General features: G+C 52.2%; 1 protein-coding gene across 2 annotated transcripts in view; it reads left to right on the top strand.

Moving 5' to 3' along the window:
- The window catches only part of OPHN1 (oligophrenin 1), a 57570-nt gene extending 42154 nt beyond the window's left edge, over nt 1-15416 (top strand). Inside the window, exons 15-24 of one of the 2 annotated variants that reach the window (XM_054076076.1) lie at nt 10-94; nt 431-489; nt 1925-2030; nt 3582-3741; nt 7488-7635; nt 8857-9156; nt 11502-11667; nt 12063-12113; nt 12908-12958; nt 13549-15416. In XM_054076076.1, the coding sequence (XP_053932051.1) occupies nt 10-94; nt 431-489; nt 1925-2030; nt 3582-3741; nt 7488-7635; nt 8857-9156; nt 11502-11667; nt 12063-12113; nt 12908-12950 (1118 nt within the window). In that variant the 3' untranslated portion in view covers nt 12951-12958; nt 13549-15416. Of the gene's footprint in view, nt 1-9; nt 95-430; nt 490-1924; nt 2031-3581; nt 3742-7487; nt 7636-8856; nt 9157-11501; nt 11668-12062; nt 12114-12907; nt 12959-13297 lie in introns of both variants that reach the window. The other variant, XM_054076075.1, reaches the window with a different exon arrangement.
- The last annotated feature ends 1670 nt before the right edge of the window (nt 15417-17086 follow it).

The following is a 17086-nucleotide window of genomic DNA, read 5'->3' as shown; positions in this document are numbered from 1 at the left end:
TTCCTCCAGATCCAAAATGTCCAGGGGATGTGGATCTCCAAAGCAGCGACTGGGACATCAAGACGATCACCAGCTCACTGAAGTTTTATCTCAGGTAGCGCTGCAGGGCTCACCCGCCCCGAGTGGGCAAAGGAGCCTGGGGCTGATCTGAGTGAAAAGTGGAGTGAGTTGCCAGATGTTCACATCTGCCTGCTGCAAAGGGCAAAGAAGTGACATGGGCTTTGGGAGGAGAAATGGACTTTTTAATTTTATATTGTTTTAGGGAAAATATGCCTGTTGTAGAAACCCCGCACCCCATGGGAAAAGCCATTTAAATGCTTCAGGCTGGGGGGAGATGCCACTGGGAACCGGTGGTGCTGGAGGGCAAGGAGGTTCCCCCTTCAGTCACACTGCCCAGCCAAGAGCTCACTTGTCTGTCTTGTTGTTGCAGAAACCTCTCTGAGCCCGTCATGACGTACAAGCTGCACAAAGAGCTGGTCCTGGCTGCCAGTAAGTCCCACAGCCGCACCGCTGCTGGTCCCTAGCCTGGGCACACCAGGATCTTTGGCAGAGCTTTGCCAGCCCGACGCCGGGGTGTCTGGCTACTTCCCCTGCGGAAGGAGGAGCAAGCCTCTCTTCTGAGTGCTTCAAGGAAGAAGTGGTGTTTCTTCCCTTCTTTCCTTTGCTGTTGCAGCACTCAGCCTTCTGTCAGGGTCTCATGCTCTCTGGAGAGCCAGGGGATGGCAACTGACCTGAAATCTACACAGGTGTCCCAGAAGACTTGTTTCACAATAGTATAAATACCTTTATTTTTAAACCTGTGAGGGGATTTGATATGCTGATGTCACACAGATAGACTGGGGCTCCCTTTAGGGAGTGGAATTTGTCCTGGGATGTTGAATACAAAGTGCCTACCAGTGTGTAAAAGCCATTTGCTGCTGCAGTGCCTAGAACTGAGCCACAGCCGGGATTAATGGCAATGAGCCAAGTGAGATGGGTGAACTGCCACAGTCTTCGGCTGTCCTGTGGTTCCAGTCTTTTCCAATAAGCCATATTTCTGAACTGGCCACATCCTCGGGGTGCGTTGAGAGCCAGCATGCTGAGGTGGAGAGTAGAGCAATACGGGGAGCTGGTCATCTCCCTCGGCACGAGAGTGCTGGTGCTTGGAAATGGACGGCACACTCAAATGCTTGGGGTTAAAGCATCCTTCACACCCCACGCCCCCCTGAAGTCAACAGGAGGGTGGGAAAGCACCCACATCTCAGTTTGGGCCTCTGGAGAATTAGTAACCTTTCTTGGAAAGGAAAATTTCCCACCACCTGCTGACTGTGCTCCAGCCCAAGATTTATTCCTTTGAGAACTGGTCAAACCAGCAATGGCTGGGGATCTGTGAAACCATAATCCCTCCCTGTCCTCTCTCAGGAACCTACATCATTCCACTTCCCAGCTACCAACATCCCACACTATTCTTTCAACAACAAGTATTTTATTGTTTCTTGGTTATTTATGTTCTAAGGGTGACTTCTTTGGGTCAAGGACTCCATCTTTTATCCTGCGGCACATATTGCCACGTTGTTTGGTTTTGCAGCTCTCTGGACTAATACCTGGCCATGTGTTCCCCTGGGTGCAGGGCCGAGGGGGCAAAGAGGAGCAACCAGCCTTGCCCAGGCTGCTTCCCCAGCTGAGCACAGAGACAGAGTGCAACCCTGAGCTCCCGTTCAAGCTCAATTTCTCCCTCTTTCCACTTCATTTTCTTTCTCACAATGTTAACCCTGTTGCTATGTAATTGCCCTTTCCTCCTGCCTCCATCTTGTCTGGGTTTGGCCAAACATCGCATGCAACAGGAGGAACAGCTCCCACAGATTTTCTTTGGCTTTATCTTCCTCTGATGTATTTACTTTGAAAGCAGTGGGCACAAACTTTTCTTTGGGTTGCTTCTTTCCAGAATCTGAGAACCTGGATTACAGGCTGGGAGCCATTCACACACTGGTCTATAAACTGCCTGACAAGAACAGAGAGATGTTAGAGCTCCTCATACAACACCTCGTCAAGTAAGTAGACGTTGTTCTCTCACACCAGTGTGAGGGGGATCATGGAATCAGCAGAACAAGCCCTTTTTTTTGTGGCAGGTTTTCAAAAGCGTACCCACCACAGTCTCCCTAGGAATTTGCGTTTGGGCTGCACATATGGTGCCATTATTCTGGCTGCTGCTTCATTCAGTGGTGCTTCCTTTTCCAGCTGCTGCTTTCATCCTCTTTCTGACAAGCAGCAAGCAGAAAATAATCTTAAAATGAAAAAACCCTCTAATGGCGGAGCTATAAACCATTGCCTCTGACTCCCGTTGACAAGAAATTCAGTTCTGGGGTTTGGGAATGGCTGCAGAACCTGTTCCCGCAGGCTGAATGTGGAGCATGTTTTGGTTTTAGCTCCAGCTCTGGGATTTCCCTGTGCTGAGCGCTTAGAGCAGCATGAAGGCCTGAGCGTGTTGGTCTCTGCTCTCAGGCAGGTGTGCTGGATGCTCAGTGGCACAGAGCAGAGCTTCCTCAGGTTTCCTCCAGTGAGCCACTGCAATCCTGCTGCTCAATGGTAGCGGCACCGGCACTGCACTGGGAAATGGGTGGTTTCCAAATGCGAAGGCTCAGTGTGGAAATTCTGCCCTCTCTGCCCCGGGGAGCAGCCGGGGCATAGCAGTGAGAGGGGCTCATGCCGAGCCACGCTGAAGCTCAAAAGTGAGGGAGCAACCTGTGTGCAGGTCAGGAAGGAGCAGGGCTTGCAGAAGCAATGGCCTTTGTATGACAGGGCTCGCTCTAGGCCTTCGGAGAAGCCATTTTCCAAACAGGGCTGTCTCAGAACTAAGCAGGGCTGACTTGAGTTGTCAGGACAGAGCTAATGCTGTACTTGCGGTCGCTCTTAGTCCTTGAGGTGTTTACCTTAATTCTGTTCCCTCTCCTCTCCGTTTTCAGTAGCAGAGCTACAGGGTGATCCCAGAATTCATTAGATGTCAGCATGAGTCTCTCTTCCATGCTCCACTTCTGGAAGCCGGCGATGCCCACCAAGGCAGGCAGCGCTCCCGCCAGCAGTGGTGCTTCTCTGCAGGCTGGCGCGCTCCTCCCGAGCTGCACGGCTGCTGGGCATAGCGCTCTCTTCTCTGAACACAGGGGCTCTTTGACAAAGAAGACACTGTAGGGGTTTATTGAAAACCTCCCTACATTCTGTCCTCCTCCTTCAGAGAGAGGAGAAATTAAAGCACAAAGTCAGTTCTGGATAAGTAAGCTATTCCGATTTAAACAATCCCTTTTGTGTATGTGCTGCGCGGATGACTTTTCGTTAAAGAGATGCGTGAGGAGCAAGAAGTGGGAAGGGATCAAACAAAAATGCTGTCCACGCATTGCTCTCCCAAGCAGTTGTCCTGGCCAAGTATGCGTGCCACAGCTTGAGGTGTTTTATCTCCGCGAGGGCTGGGAAACAAATTCTGCTGAAACAAAAAGAAGCAAATTGAGTAACTGATTCTTACTGTATACTTTTTATTGCTTGAAGTAAGATCTGTTTGGAAAAAAACAAACCAACCCAAACCCTGTGCTCTCCTTTCCTCCTCTCCACAGCGTATGTGAGCACAGCCGAGAGAACCTAATGTCCCCGTCGAACATGGGGGTGATCTTTGGCCCCACTCTCATGCGGGCACAGGAGGACACCGTGGCAGCGATGATGAACATCAAGTTCCAGAACATAGTTGTCGAGATCCTCATCGAGCACTTTGGGAAGGTACAGGCGGCAGCCCCGGGAGCCTCTGCATGGCTTCTGGCTACTCCATCGTGTTCCTGCGTGCTGTTGCTGTGGCAATGCTGTAGAGCTCTGGCTCCTTTTCCTGGAGCCTCCGTAGAGGCTGGGCTGTTGTATGTAATATACGGCTCTGAGATGCTGTGGAAGGAAACAGTGTGGCAGATCTGTTCCTCTGTGCTGCCTTTTGTTAGTTCTGAAGGAAAGCCTCAGTCTAGGGACTTTCACTTTGCTTTTTTACGAGGAATCTGTATTGAACAAATCCCGTTCTGTGCCTGGACATTGCAGGACTTTGTGCTTTCCTTGGCTGAAGGCAGGAGCTGGACCAGAGCATAACTAGTTTCAGCAGGCACCAGATGGGATGCCATACGACTATGGATATGGGAAGGAAACCCAGTGCAGACAGTATGGAAAGGCTGATGAGGATGATCGAGCTGTGCGTGTACTCCATTCAGCTGAGTGTGAGGGTGAGACAGGCAGCTCGGGAAGGGAGCTCTGCCGGGGCTGGAGGTACGGAGCAGTCTCCAGGGCAGGGCTCTCTGCAGGGCAGGGCACTGTGCTGAGGGCTCCAGCCATGTTTGCTGTCTGTATGATCTTTGCTGGGTATTTTTGTCTGAGGCGTTTCCTGATACTCAGTTGAGATCTGCTGCGATGGTGCTGAGGAGTCAAGTGTAGGCAACAGGGTTTTGTTGTGTGGCATTTTGTCAGCTGGTGGAAGCAGAATGTCCCATGTGTTCTGTACTAGCATCTTTATCGTGATGTCTGATAGAATGACTGAGGGTTTCCGGGGGGGGGGGTAAGGGGGGGTGGAGAGTGATAGAGCTCTACGTTAGCATTTAAAAACTTGAACAGCACTTACATTCCAATCAGTGTATCAGGGGATGGATTGCTTTGCTGATACCAGCACTGGGTTTGAAGGAGTGAGTTTGGTCCCTCAGGGTTCCATAATTCTTCACATCACAGTGTCTACACAGCTGTTATGTCTTAGAGACAGGAGCAGTTTGAAGCCATCCTCAAAAGGATGCTGTTTGCTGTGGGGAGGATGGAGGAGCGCTCCAGCAGACGGGGCAGCACATGTGTGGAAGTGGAGCTCTCCATTTGGGAAAGGAAGAGGAGGCCAAAGCTGATGGAGCAAGGTTATTGCAAAAGTAGATGTGGAGTCAGAGCAAACAGATGGAGACCAGATGGGTGGCGTGGGAGTTGGCTGTGGCACTGAGGGCTGAGGCAGGATGGAAGAGCTCAAAGGGACTTCTGAGTGTCCGTGCGAGAAGCTCATGAAAATCACGAGACAGTTCCTTTGTAGGTCTCTGCTAAGAGTAGGTCTCTTCCTGCAGCGAAACAGGGACTCGTTTGTGTGTTGGGATCCTCACCCAGCGCTCAAGTGCTGGCGTCTGCCCTCTCCTCGTGCACAGCCTGAGGTGCAGGCTGAGTCAGTGCCACTTACACAGCGGCTTCTGAGAGCTGGAGTTAAACCTTTAATTAAGCGAGACATCTCTTTGCTTGCTTTTAATTTCTTCAGCAATAAGGTTAAGTTAGTAACATTTATTAGATGAAGCTCATAAGCTCAGTGTCAGCTCTGAAAGTACCTTCAGCTCACACACGAGCAAACACTGCAAATGAGTCTGGAGGAGGGGACGGGGTCATTTGTACGAGGTATGTGAGGACTCTAAGTTAAAAATAACTGTTCATGAAGTCTTTGTGGATAATTACTGTTTCCACAGCTTATATTTGAGTGCCGTGGTTAAATTAAATAAGTTGATTGCTCTGGAAACATCTTCACTGTAGGAACCCTCTCAATATGAGGGTCTGTCAATACCTTTGTGCCTTCAAGTTGTTTGACTTGGATTTTCATTTTGAAGGCAGAAGCAAAGCAGAGACTGCACCCACATCTTAAAAAGAGGAGTTTGCTGCTTTTAAATCACAGGCTGTTCATGTCACAGCAAATTCCTCTGAATCCAGGCAAGGGGGACACCCTGGACTTTGTATTCTGGAGTGGAGGAAGTGTCCAGCCCCTGCACAGGGCATATTGAGCATCAGCAGCTCCCAAACAGCAACAGAAAAGCAGCTGAACTGACCGGAACAGGGTTTGGAGCTCACCGGGGTCTCTGCCCTTGTGTTCCTCCTCTCTTTGGGCAGAGACAGGAGCAAAGCCCAAGAACCAGCACATGGCGTTGGTGCCGAGGGATCACCTGGGCAGAGGCTGAGCACAGCTCCGGTCCCTCCCTGCCCTGCGCTGCCCAGCGCAGGAGCCATGGGAGCCCAGCCTGCTTTCAGGATTGGGAAGAGTGAAACCAGGCCGTTTTTTTCTCTCTCATCCCACACCTCCATTTTCCAGAACGGCTCTCTGGCTGGAGAAGAAATAATTTGCTGTTAGATTGAACTACAAAAATATTACGTTTCTTTATTTTGAACTTTTATGGGTGACAGGATAGAATTGCTCTTCCGTACCCAAATGAGCAGTGATGTAGCAGTGGCCCCGCTCATTGGTGCATCTGGTGCCAGCTCTTGTCCTCCGGGCTTGAGCCATCTCCTGACGACAGCCGGGAAGGGACCAGCTCCGTCTTCTCCCAGCATGGGCAGTGTAGCCTCGGGTCTTGGCAACTTGTGCCACCTCATCCGTAGTAAATCACTCTTTCAAGACTTGTATAAATTCCTCTAATATCCATGGGAAAACCACGGGAGGAGCTAGGTTTGATCCTTAAGGTGGTGTTTCTGATCTCCAGGACTGCCATGAAGCTTAAGTCCAGCTCATAAATAAAAGCACTGACGTAAATTAAAATCTCTAAATTAAACCAAACCAAATAGATGCCATATGACCAGGGAAGAAAGGAGATAAAACTCCATAGCAGCATTGTTTTCATGCCAGTATTTCATCCAAGATAATTTTGTAGTGAAAAGCAAGAGCTGAAGGACTTTTAGCAATAAATCTGAAATGATGCAGTGGTTTGTCTGCGTGCTTTCTGGAGATCATGTTGCCTTGTTGCTGCGGAGAACTTGGTGATTCTCCACGTTTTGTCTGCTTTTGTGGTTTTGCTGTGTTCATTAGCTGAGAGCTGTGGTTGCTGTGGTGGGTGTATAAGGTGTGGGGCAGGCAGTCTGTCTGTAGGAAAGCCCATGGCAGGACACGTCTGCAGAGCCCTAACTAGAGCATCAGCCCCTCTCCAGTCCCGCTGCACTCTTCTGGGTGCTGCCAACCTGTGAAAGCAGCTGGCGCGCACCCTCTGTCCCTCTCCAGAGAGGCTGGAGGAGCTGGGGCCCCGGGCTGGAGCAAACGACTGCCACAGTCCTGCGAGCATCTCGTGTGCTGGTTGGGATGGTTTGGAGCAGCCTTGGCTTTTCCAGCCCTCCTGGCTCAGTCAGAGGCGAACTGGACCCCAAACAGATTCTGTGTCTGCTGGAGAGCAGCAGGGCAACCCTTGGCAAAGACACGAGTGCCAGCTTGGGTCTGCGCTCCTGGCACGGCTCAGATGCCAAACCCCTTCCCGAGCCAAGGGACTTGGCTTCCAGCTTTGACATGCTGTCTTCAGAGGGGAGCCTGGCACACCAGCGTGGCACCTGCCCGGGGAGGGTTTGAAGCATGCGCTGCCAGAGGCCGGGCAGGAGGGCCATGGAGAAGGTGTTGTATGTGGCCACTGTCCTCCTCAGTGCTGGGTGGGGAGACCTTCAGCTGGAGGAGAGGCAGCAGCCCCTCCGTGTCAGGCTGGGCCATCTAAACATCTCTGCCGTTGCAGATCTACTCTGGGCCCCCAGAAGACACCACCGCTCCACCAGTGCCACCTCCCAGGGTGGCTGCCCGGCGCCACAAACCCATCACCATTTCCAAACGTCCTCTGAGGGAAAGACCTGTCTTCTTCGGTGCTTCTGTGGAAGAAAGTGGAGGTCAGTGAGTTCTATTGTTCGGTAAGAAAGAATAGCAAACAAATACTCCCATAGGTTCCATCATCTCACAACTCAGACTAGTGAGGTTTTGGTTTTGCTGCTGCCTGCAGCATCCACCAGGAAAAAACGGGAAAAGTTTTGCTGCTTCACAGTCAAAATTGTGAAGCGATGCCAATAAACAGAGGAGAAGAGCAGGTGGGATGGGTGTGAGTGAGCGCAGACTGGGGTGGGCTGCGTCTGCTGCAGTCCTGTCCTGAGGGGGCTGTGGGAGGCTCAGCTGCTGGCGGTTTCATACCCAGGGTGGGTGAGGACAAAGAAGCCCTTTGTCACGCACAGTCCAGTGACAGTGTTTTGTCAACCAAGTACAGCTTTGCTGTTAAACTCCTTTGATTGTAATGTAATACTTTATTATCATGTCACTTAAAATCATGCTTCCATCTGCACTCAGTCTGCTCTGATTGTCATTGCAAGCTCTGGCCTAGATCACATCACATCACCACGTGAAGAGATGGAAAGTCTTTCTCTGTTACGGCTTTGATGGTGTTTCAGTACTGGAAATGTACTTTTTGGCACTGGTAAAATATGATTAATTCAAATTGTTCCTTAAAATCACAAGCCTGTGCGGGCAGTTTCCAGTGTCTTTGTGTTTAAATGTTTCTCGCAGCCAGGAGCAGAAGCACCAGCGTTTGACTGCGCCAAGGCTGCAGGGTGCAGTCGGATTCGTAGCAGGGCTTCTGCATGCTCTGCGTGGGCCTCAAGCACAGCAAGAGAGATGAAAGGAATGATTTTTGGAGGAATATAAAGGCATGGTGCACAGCTTCTCTTGAGCCACAGTACTGGAAATTTAAAAGAAGCCCCTGAGTGTAATTCTGTCATAGAATCCTGGAATGGTTTGGGTTGAAAGGGACCTCAAAGCCCATCCAGTTCCTGCCCCCTGTCATGTGCAGACAAGCCGCACTGGGTCAGGGGGCTCAAAGCCTCATCCAACCTGGCCTGGAACACCTCCATATTCGGCATTGTTTCAGTTTTCTTTCTTCCTCAGTGTTCACGTGAGCCACGCACTGTGTTGTACTCCGAGTGAGGGGCTGTCAATCCCTGCTGCGTGCCGCAAGTGTGCTTGTCGTGCGGTTCTGCTGGAGCTGTGCAGCTCCAGGGGAGAGCTCACCCCCCCTCTGCGCTGCCTCCTAACCCATGCATCTCTTTCCCTTGGCTCCACGGCAGACCGGCATGGCCAGACACCCAACGGCAGTGGCAGCATCGGCACGGAGGTCCCCAAGCCTCTGCACCGCAGCCGTATGCCCGCACCCCGACCAGGGGACGAGCCAGGGCGTCCCCCCACTGACAGCCGGCCCGACGCGCGCACCGAGGCAGAGGTGGGGAAGCTGGTGTCCAGGCTGCAGGACGGAGGAGTGAAGCCGGCCAACAAGGCTGCCAATGGGATGGTGGCCAGCCCTGCCCTGAGGAACTCCACGCTCCAGGCCAGGAGACCGGCTCCCCGGCTGGGGATCTACAGCAGAGAGGGTGAGCCTGCACCTGGGGCTGTGGCTCGTGCTGGGGTCCCATGTGAAGCAGAGTGGAAGGATTGCTGTGCTGCTGGAGAAAACTCAAAGCGCCCAGGCCAGTCCTGCCCTGCACCAGGATGGCTGTTGCCCTGTTTCATTTCAGACAGGGGGTGCTTTGGGTCTGTAGCTCACTGTGGGTGTAGCTGCTGTGGGGTTTTGGAGTGGTGCTGGTGCTGGTGCAGATGCCGGTGTCGGTGCCGGTGTCACCCATCTTCTGCTGCACCAGGCAGATGCCACTGCTGTCAGACGAAGCCGGCTTTCTGTGCAGCAACTGAGCCTCTGCCTGTGCTGAGCTCAGCCCAGCTCAATGGACTCGTAACAGTCAGGCTCAGTAGCGATATAAAGATCTTTAACCCCAGAGCAGTTGATGTCCATTCTGACCATCCGTAAGCACTCTCATTGTCAGCGCTTTCCTCTGCAGATGTGAGGAAAAGGGCAAAAGTCACTTTCCCATTTTAATTTATGATGGTTTTACCTGTCAGGCCTCTGGTGCTGCAGCTTCTGGCCTACATAGGCTTTACTGGGAATATTCATTGCAACAGTTCATCTCTTTCTGTTAAATGTGAACAATGATTATTGTCTGTATTCTAATAAGCTTTATACAGAAATTTATTACAGGTAGCAATAATTAGTCTGCGTGCAGACCCGGGTTGGCTTGTCCAAATCAGAGAAGGTGTTTCTGAGTCTGTGGCAGCCTCCCTGTGAGGCCAGGGAGCCCTTAGCAGGATGGCACTGCTGGGACAGCAGGGATTTGGTGCTGAGTTCCATAAAACACTTGAGACGATGGCCATAATAAAAGACATATTGCTGTATGCGATGCACCAGCCTTTCCCACATACTTCCCAGGGCTCTTCAGATGCTGTCGCACCCTGACAGCTTCACAGCCGCATGTCTACAACATAAAAACTGGGCTGACTCATGGCAAACAGCTCCCGTGTGCAGAGAGGAGAGCAGCCTGGCCAGGTAGCACAGACATCGGGTTCACCCACTGGGTGAATTGGGTGGTCACTGCTGGCTTAATGTAAATGTGTCACCTAAGTGGAAGGTGGAAATCTGCTTTTGGAAGAGGAAGGTAGCTCTGAAAGCTGGCTTGTGCATCAGCTCCTTCCACGTGCTGTGGTGTTGCATTATCGCACACAGTGTGTTGGCAGCACATCCCGCAGCCACTGTGGAGTAAAACCAGCGGTGGTGGCCCTTCAGCGCATCTACAGAGCACTGAAGGAGCAGTAAAGTGATGTTACACCTGTGCTGACACTGGCACATCAGTGCTCGAACGCTGCACGGAGCTTGTAATGTGTGCAGTGTGGGGATTGACTTGAAACACTGGAGGAACCGAGAAGTAGTGGAGTCTGAGAGGTGGAAAACAGGCACATTACTGAGAAATGCAGGTGTTATAGTGAGCGCTCGGGAGAAAAACTAGGAGCAAAGTTTGCAAATGCAAATGTGGAGGAGTTGGTTTGGTCCTGGTGGCTCAACCGGCACACCAGGGTGTAACAGGTCGGTAATGAAGGGCCTGGCAAAGCCTTGGTTAGGTAACTGCAGCCGTTAATTATCGTAGCAAATAGAAAAACACCTCAGACTTGTTTCTATCCAGAAAGAGGGCTCTCTAGCAGTGGAAATGTCTAAATCAGAAGGGCAGATGCCAGCCCTTAGGGTGGTTTTTAGCCTTATAAACAGCCAGACAGGAATATTACCGGGATTGCTGTCCTGTGGGAAGGTGCCCTGGAGGCCTGGGCACTGGGGAAGGTGTGGGGCTCCCAGGGGTGTTGAATAAAGCCTGGCACTTATCCCTTATCCACTTAGCATTGAAACTCTTCAAGGGTTGAGAGACAAGCGATACTGGATGGATGTTGGAGAAGAGAAACAGCCAAGGCAGGAGCTCTTGCAGGCAGAGCGGAAAGCCGATGAGAGGACAGGCAGGGCCACTGTGAGATCGGAGAAGCAGCAGCCCCAGGCTGCAGGGGTTTGTGCTGTTCCACTCACTTTTGAAGAGCAGCACTGCACATGTTTTGTGTAAAAAACCTTATCATTCAATATCATCCTTGCCATCAGCCACTACAGTGAGTTTGTCATCCCAGGGTCAGCACCAGCCCCCTATTCTGGGCGGTTATGCTGGGACAGGCAGGTGGGAGCTGCCTTTTTCTGGTTCTCTTTCCTTGAATTCTGGCTCTTGGCTGCTGTCAAAGAGAGGATGTTGGGGCAGACAGACAGAGCTAAGCCCACTAACTCTTTGATGCCTCTTCACGATCACCTACTCCTCCACCAAAGTGTCTTGCTCAGTGTTTATCATCCTCAACCTTGCAGGTGAATACGATGGCATCCCTAAGCCACGATCCCATGGAGATAAGCCCGTGATAACGCGTCCCCCTGTAAGACCTCCAGACCCACCGTGCAGGACTCCTGTCCTTCCGAGGCTGGAGCAGAGGCTGGACCTGATAGCGGGAACAGCGGAAGAGATGCCTTCATCTGTGTAAGTCAGCAGTTCTTGGCAGGCACGCGGTACCCAGGGAGCTGCTGGCACTGGGGAGCTTGGGATTGTGTGTGTGGGGGGGGTAAGATCAGCCCAGGTGGCAGGAGCAGGAGCTGGTGTCACATTGGGAATTTTGGGAGAGGCAAAGCATAAATAGGACGTGGGATCATCAGCACAGACAGAGGCAGCCCAGCTCAGAGGAATCAGGCGCTGCCTGGCTGGGGCTGTGGAGGGAAATGGGAGTGGGCAAGAGCCTCGGCAGAAAAAACACCGCTTGAAGGTGATCATCTTTGGTGTCTGCTAATGCTACCATTCTTGTCCCTGGTACAGATGAGCTCTAATTAAAAAATTGCCTTATCAGATAACTGGCATGACCTCCCTTGTTCTCTTTGCAGGGTGGCCTCTAGGACAAAGTTCTTTGAGACAGCTTCCCGAAGAACAAGCAGGTAAGCCTGGCACTGGGAGGCTGGCATGGTCCTGAGAGCAGCCCTGCTGCCTGGGGTGCTCCCTCTGGAGCTGAGCGAGGCTTGCGGGAAGCCCCAGCCTCGACCTTTCCTGCCTCTCCCACTCTGGGCAGAAGGTGGGCCTTAGCTGAAAGGCTAAAATTAAACAAAGAGTACAAAGCATAATCATGAATCCAGCTGCGGACTTTATAAGTTAGCTGTAAATCTGCTAAGTAATAAACATGTCTGTGGATTCCCTTTATCATGTGTGTGGATCTAAGTCAGCATAGCACAGACTGTACTTCTCAGCCTTTGCGAAGAGCAGAGATAAAGATCATGGGACATGAGGAGATGAGAGCTGGGTAGATTGCAGCTGACGATGTGAGATGCGAGACCAGAGAAAGGATGTTCTTGCACACATTGTGTACGGATGGGCATAACTGCCCCACAGAGAGGTACAGTGTGATGGACGGAAAGCTCGGGCATTGGAGCCTCTGGGCCGGACTGGGATGCAGGGTGCTGGATTGGAAGCTTTGTGGTTTGTGACAGCAGATTTTGTTTGTATTAACATCTGCTCAAATGGCGGCAGCTTCCCGCTTCTAAGCGTTGCAGCCTCTGCCAGAAGTGTGAGCAGGTTTGCATGTTGTCTGCTGGTGCTGACAGTGAGTTCACCTCTTAAACTGAAAAATATATCCCTGCCCTGTTACCCAACCCTCAGTTCAGGCTGTGGATCTGCCTTTGAGCTTACTTGCTGTGTTAATTTCTCTCTCTGTTTTCTTCTGCTTCCTTATCTGTAGTTCTTCCTCGCCACAAGGCAGGGGCCCCGGGGATGAGAGCTGAGGCTAAAGGTATGTGTTTGTGACAGTAAACGAAATAGTAAACCAAAAGCACACACGCAACGTAAATCCAGCACTTACGGGGTGTGGAGTCCAGCAGGGGCAATGGGAATCTCAGGAGAAACATCCTCCCTGTAGGAGACCCTGCAGAAGGAGAGATAGTGGCTGAAGGTGGGTGACTCTCTTTGTTGGGGTGGTGGTGTGGCAGGGGGCAATGAATCAGCCAGCTCTGCTGTTCCTGAGCCTTGGAATAAACGCAAGTGCCGAGACCTGGACTTGCTCTGGTTGTGATTTTGCCGTCGCCAATGAGTTTACATTGGAGCAAAGCACGTGCTTGTTTTCTTCTCACAGGCTTTGTAAGGTCCTTAGCCCAGTGAGACCCAGGAGATTTTCTGTACCTGTGAGACGGACATGTCACAGTGAAGACTTTCCCAGATCCAGTGCTCCTGGAGAGCAGCTATCTTTCCAGACGATGATTTCAGAGCATGCTGACATAAGTGGCTCAAGAAATTAGAAGAGAGGGAGATAAAGATGGAGAAAAGACCTTACCCACACATTTGTTTTGAACTGTGCCCCATCCTTCATCTCTCCTCTCCGCGCAGGCTGTGGAGGACGCTCCCACATGCCCTTGCAGGCGACTGGCAGTGTTCCAGGGCTGGGCGAGCACCGACTGGCTGCAGAAGGGACAATGGAGATCTGGAGTGGTCATTTACCCACTTGCCTACTGGGAAATGCACCTTGGCAAAGGTGACCTTGGACAAACATTGGAGCTGAACACAAGGGGCTGACTCCCCGTGCTCAGGTGCAGGGGTGGAGTGACTGGAGTTTGAGTTGGTTCCCCCTTGCCATAGGTGGATCCTTCCTTTATATTTCCCTCGCTCGGTAAGCTACAGTGTGTGTGTGTAGGAGAGCAGTGTCTGTTACTGGAAGCGCTGCTTGTGCTAAGGCAGGCAGGGCAGGAACTGGAGGGACCATTGTGCTTCTCTCTGCAGGACATCTTTCCATCTCCTCCCAGGTATCAGCTGCCTCTGTCCTGGGAGACCATGCTGGGAGAGGCCGCTATGCCTGAGCATGAGCAGGGCTGCATTCCCTGCCTGCGGGGCAGCTTTCTGGGCAGCGTCCATTGGGTCAGTGGCCTCCAAGAGCGCTGCTGGGAGAAGGAGGCAGCGGGCAGTCCTCCTTCTCCTCCACCATGTGAGCCGCTCTCTCACCAAATCCACTTCCGCTGGGCCCACCAAAAAGCCTCTGTCCCTGGGGTTATTCTGGTGGGCCGGCACAGAGATGGTGAGGATCTGAAACTCACTGGATAAGGGTCAGAGCCTACTGGTTTTCTAAGGCGCACCTAGTTTCTTGTTAGCTTGTTACAGTAATGTCCAATCCAAGAGATGTCTGGTCTCTTTTCCTCAGCAGTGACTGCGTAGATGATGCCCTTTGGTCTGGAAGGGTTTCTCCTAGGCAGGACTACCCCTATTAATCGCAGAGGCTTATTCGTGGTTCCAGCTGACCCCAGGCCTCAGGTCCTGATCTGTAGCATTTACCTGTAAATAGACAATGAGCAGCTTCCCTGCTTCTCCTCACCGGCTCAAAGGCAGCTTCCCTGTTGTGAATTATTTTCCTTGGGTGCTGGGAGCATTCCTAAACCAGGGGCCAAACATCCCTGTTAGCTGCTTCGTGGGTGCTCCATCCTCTCGATCATGCTTTGTGCCCTGCCTGGCATGCGTTTGCCAGCGGGATGCCCTGTGCATGCGCTTAGCGCCTGGCTGCTCTACTGCTGAATGTAATCCTGGTGTTCACTGGATGCACACGTGTTGTGCCAATGGTGCTCCTGCTCCCCCGGGCGCTGTCGGTGTCCCCGCTGCTCCCTCCTGTGCTCCCGCATCCAGCAGTGGCACATCAAAGTGGCTTTAAAAACACAGTGATAGCTGTGCCCAGGCTGTATCGCACACCCCGGCATCTCAGGGCTGTTGGAAGCTAAGGCGAGCCCTTCCCACTGCACCCTCCTGGGAGCAGCTGGGTGCTCTGTGCAGCGCCAAAGCCAAGCACACGGTGTTTTTCTGACCAGGTATCTAAGGGACCAGGTGAGACAGAGCTGTGAGCCAGTGAGTCGGGGTGGGAGAGGGCTGCTCTGAGTATCCCGGCTGGCTGGGAGAGCCTGGCAGTGGAGCTGGCTGCCTGCAGTGCCTGGTGTGGACCCTGCGGGGCAGATCTGGGGTCCGTGGGACAAAAGGAGTCGAAGGGAGTTTAAGTTTTCAAGACTGGCATTGCAATCATTGGAGGGAAGCAGCTTATTAGAAGTGTATCTCATTGTGTCCTTTTATCACGTCTGTCCGTGCGTGTTTTCCCTCCTCCATGTGCGCAGTGGAGGCTGGGGCCGGCGCTGGGGCCGTAGTCCCTGCTGCCAGCACCACAGGAGTGACACTGCCGGGAACATAGGTTTGACCCATGGCCAGGGCCCCGGGCGTCAGCCGTCGGAGCTGGTTTGTCATGGAAAAGCATAGATTACTTTAAATGTTTATAAAGTTTCCATGAAGTAAACCAAACACAAATCCTAGTGTGCCTCTCTTTTCCTTCTTTAACTGCTGCCGGGGTGTTGCAAAGCCCCAGCCATCCTCTGTGCCGATTGTCCCAAGGATCCAGCCATGGCCACAGGTGGTGCCATGGGTACCGTGGAGCTGGTACGAAATCTCGCGACAGGATTTGTCTGGCACCGCTTGGACTCCAGACTTGCTGCTTCAGTATAAAATGCTTCAAACCCTGAACCAGCAGAAGATCCTTGTTGAAGCTGGAGAAAACAAACGGCAGTGTTGGGGAGCGGCGTTGTCCCTACTGGAGCCACGTCCCACCCTGCTCCCAGCCCCTCTGTGGGTCGGACACCGGGGTGAGCCCCTACAGCTCGGCTGGAGCAGCAGCTCAAGGGCTTTGGTTTGTTGTTTTTCCTGGCTCCTTGTATTTCTGAAGTTTCCTTTTGGCGCTGTAATTTTTTCCGGGGATGGATGCTGTCAAAACACCAGCATTTCAGTGTTTTCTTTTTTCATTAGCCCTTGTATTAAATGATTACAAACTGGAATGAGCACCGTGGCACCGTCCCAGCAGCTCTGGTGTCCCAGCCCAGTGCTGCAGGGTTTGCTTTCTTAGGGAAAAAAGTTTGATTTGTTCCAAGCAAAAAAAAAAATATTTTCCATCATTAAGTAAAACCATGCAGGTTTTGCTAAAGAGAAAACATCAAAACAAGAATTTCAAAACTTGAACTGAGCCTCTGTGGGGACTTCCCAGAGGAAGAATTTGGAGAGGTTAAAGGCACACTTCAGTAGACACATCTATATGATAAATTTAGAATTGAAATGTACTCAGTGTAGCACAGCCTTCTCAAATACATGAGCCGCAGAGAGGCCCTCAGAGGCGCGGGGATCCACCTACGCAGGGCTGCTTGCAACATCCGAGTCTTGTGTTTAAGATCTATAATTGTCTCTGGCCTGACTCGCGGTGTAATTAACCAGCTGAAAGTGCTGATTTAGGACCAACTTTCTGCACTGGGCATTTCCTTGGCAGCTGTCAGGAGCATTTCTTGGCCAACACATCCATAAATCCAGAGCCGAGCCACCAAAAAAATCCCGCAGCTGGCTTAAAAAAAATATCAGGAGATGCTTTGAACTGGTAAAACTGCGAGAGGTTTTATTTTCCTTACATTTTCAGAAGTTTAGGAAGAAGCTCTTTCTCAGGCTGCATCGGAGTCCGTGAGAGAGCTCCTGTAAGGCAGAAGTTGGGAAGAGTCTCGCCATCCTTTATAAAGCGTTGCCCTCCCCATGATGTCCTGGAGAACGCTACCCCCTCGTCCCCAGGGCCCCGTCCCCCGCGGTCCTGGCATCCTCTGCTGCGCGTCCTGCCCTGCGGTCGCTCTGCTCCAGCGAGGACAGGACGAGAGGCACGCGGGGCGCTGCTCGCCCCCTCCATGGTGGAAGGTGGCAGCAATTTGGGGTAAGGAGCAAACTCCCGAGCTGGCTGGCGTTCCTCGGGCAGCGCGACCTGGCTATGGTCTGTGGCTGCCGGGCGAGCCGAGCCACCAGAGCCTGGCACAGCCGGAGGGCAGAGCGGCTCCCGGCACCGCTCCCAGCTGCCCGCCGCGCCGTTTGCTCCAGCCGT

Source organism: Cuculus canorus, chromosome 10, assembly GCF_017976375.1.
Source record: "Cuculus canorus isolate bCucCan1 chromosome 10, bCucCan1.pri, whole genome shotgun sequence".
In the NCBI taxonomy this organism is placed as follows: domain Eukaryota; kingdom Metazoa; phylum Chordata; class Aves; order Cuculiformes; family Cuculidae; genus Cuculus; species Cuculus canorus.
This window is presented reverse-complemented; position numbering and strand designations above follow the sequence as displayed.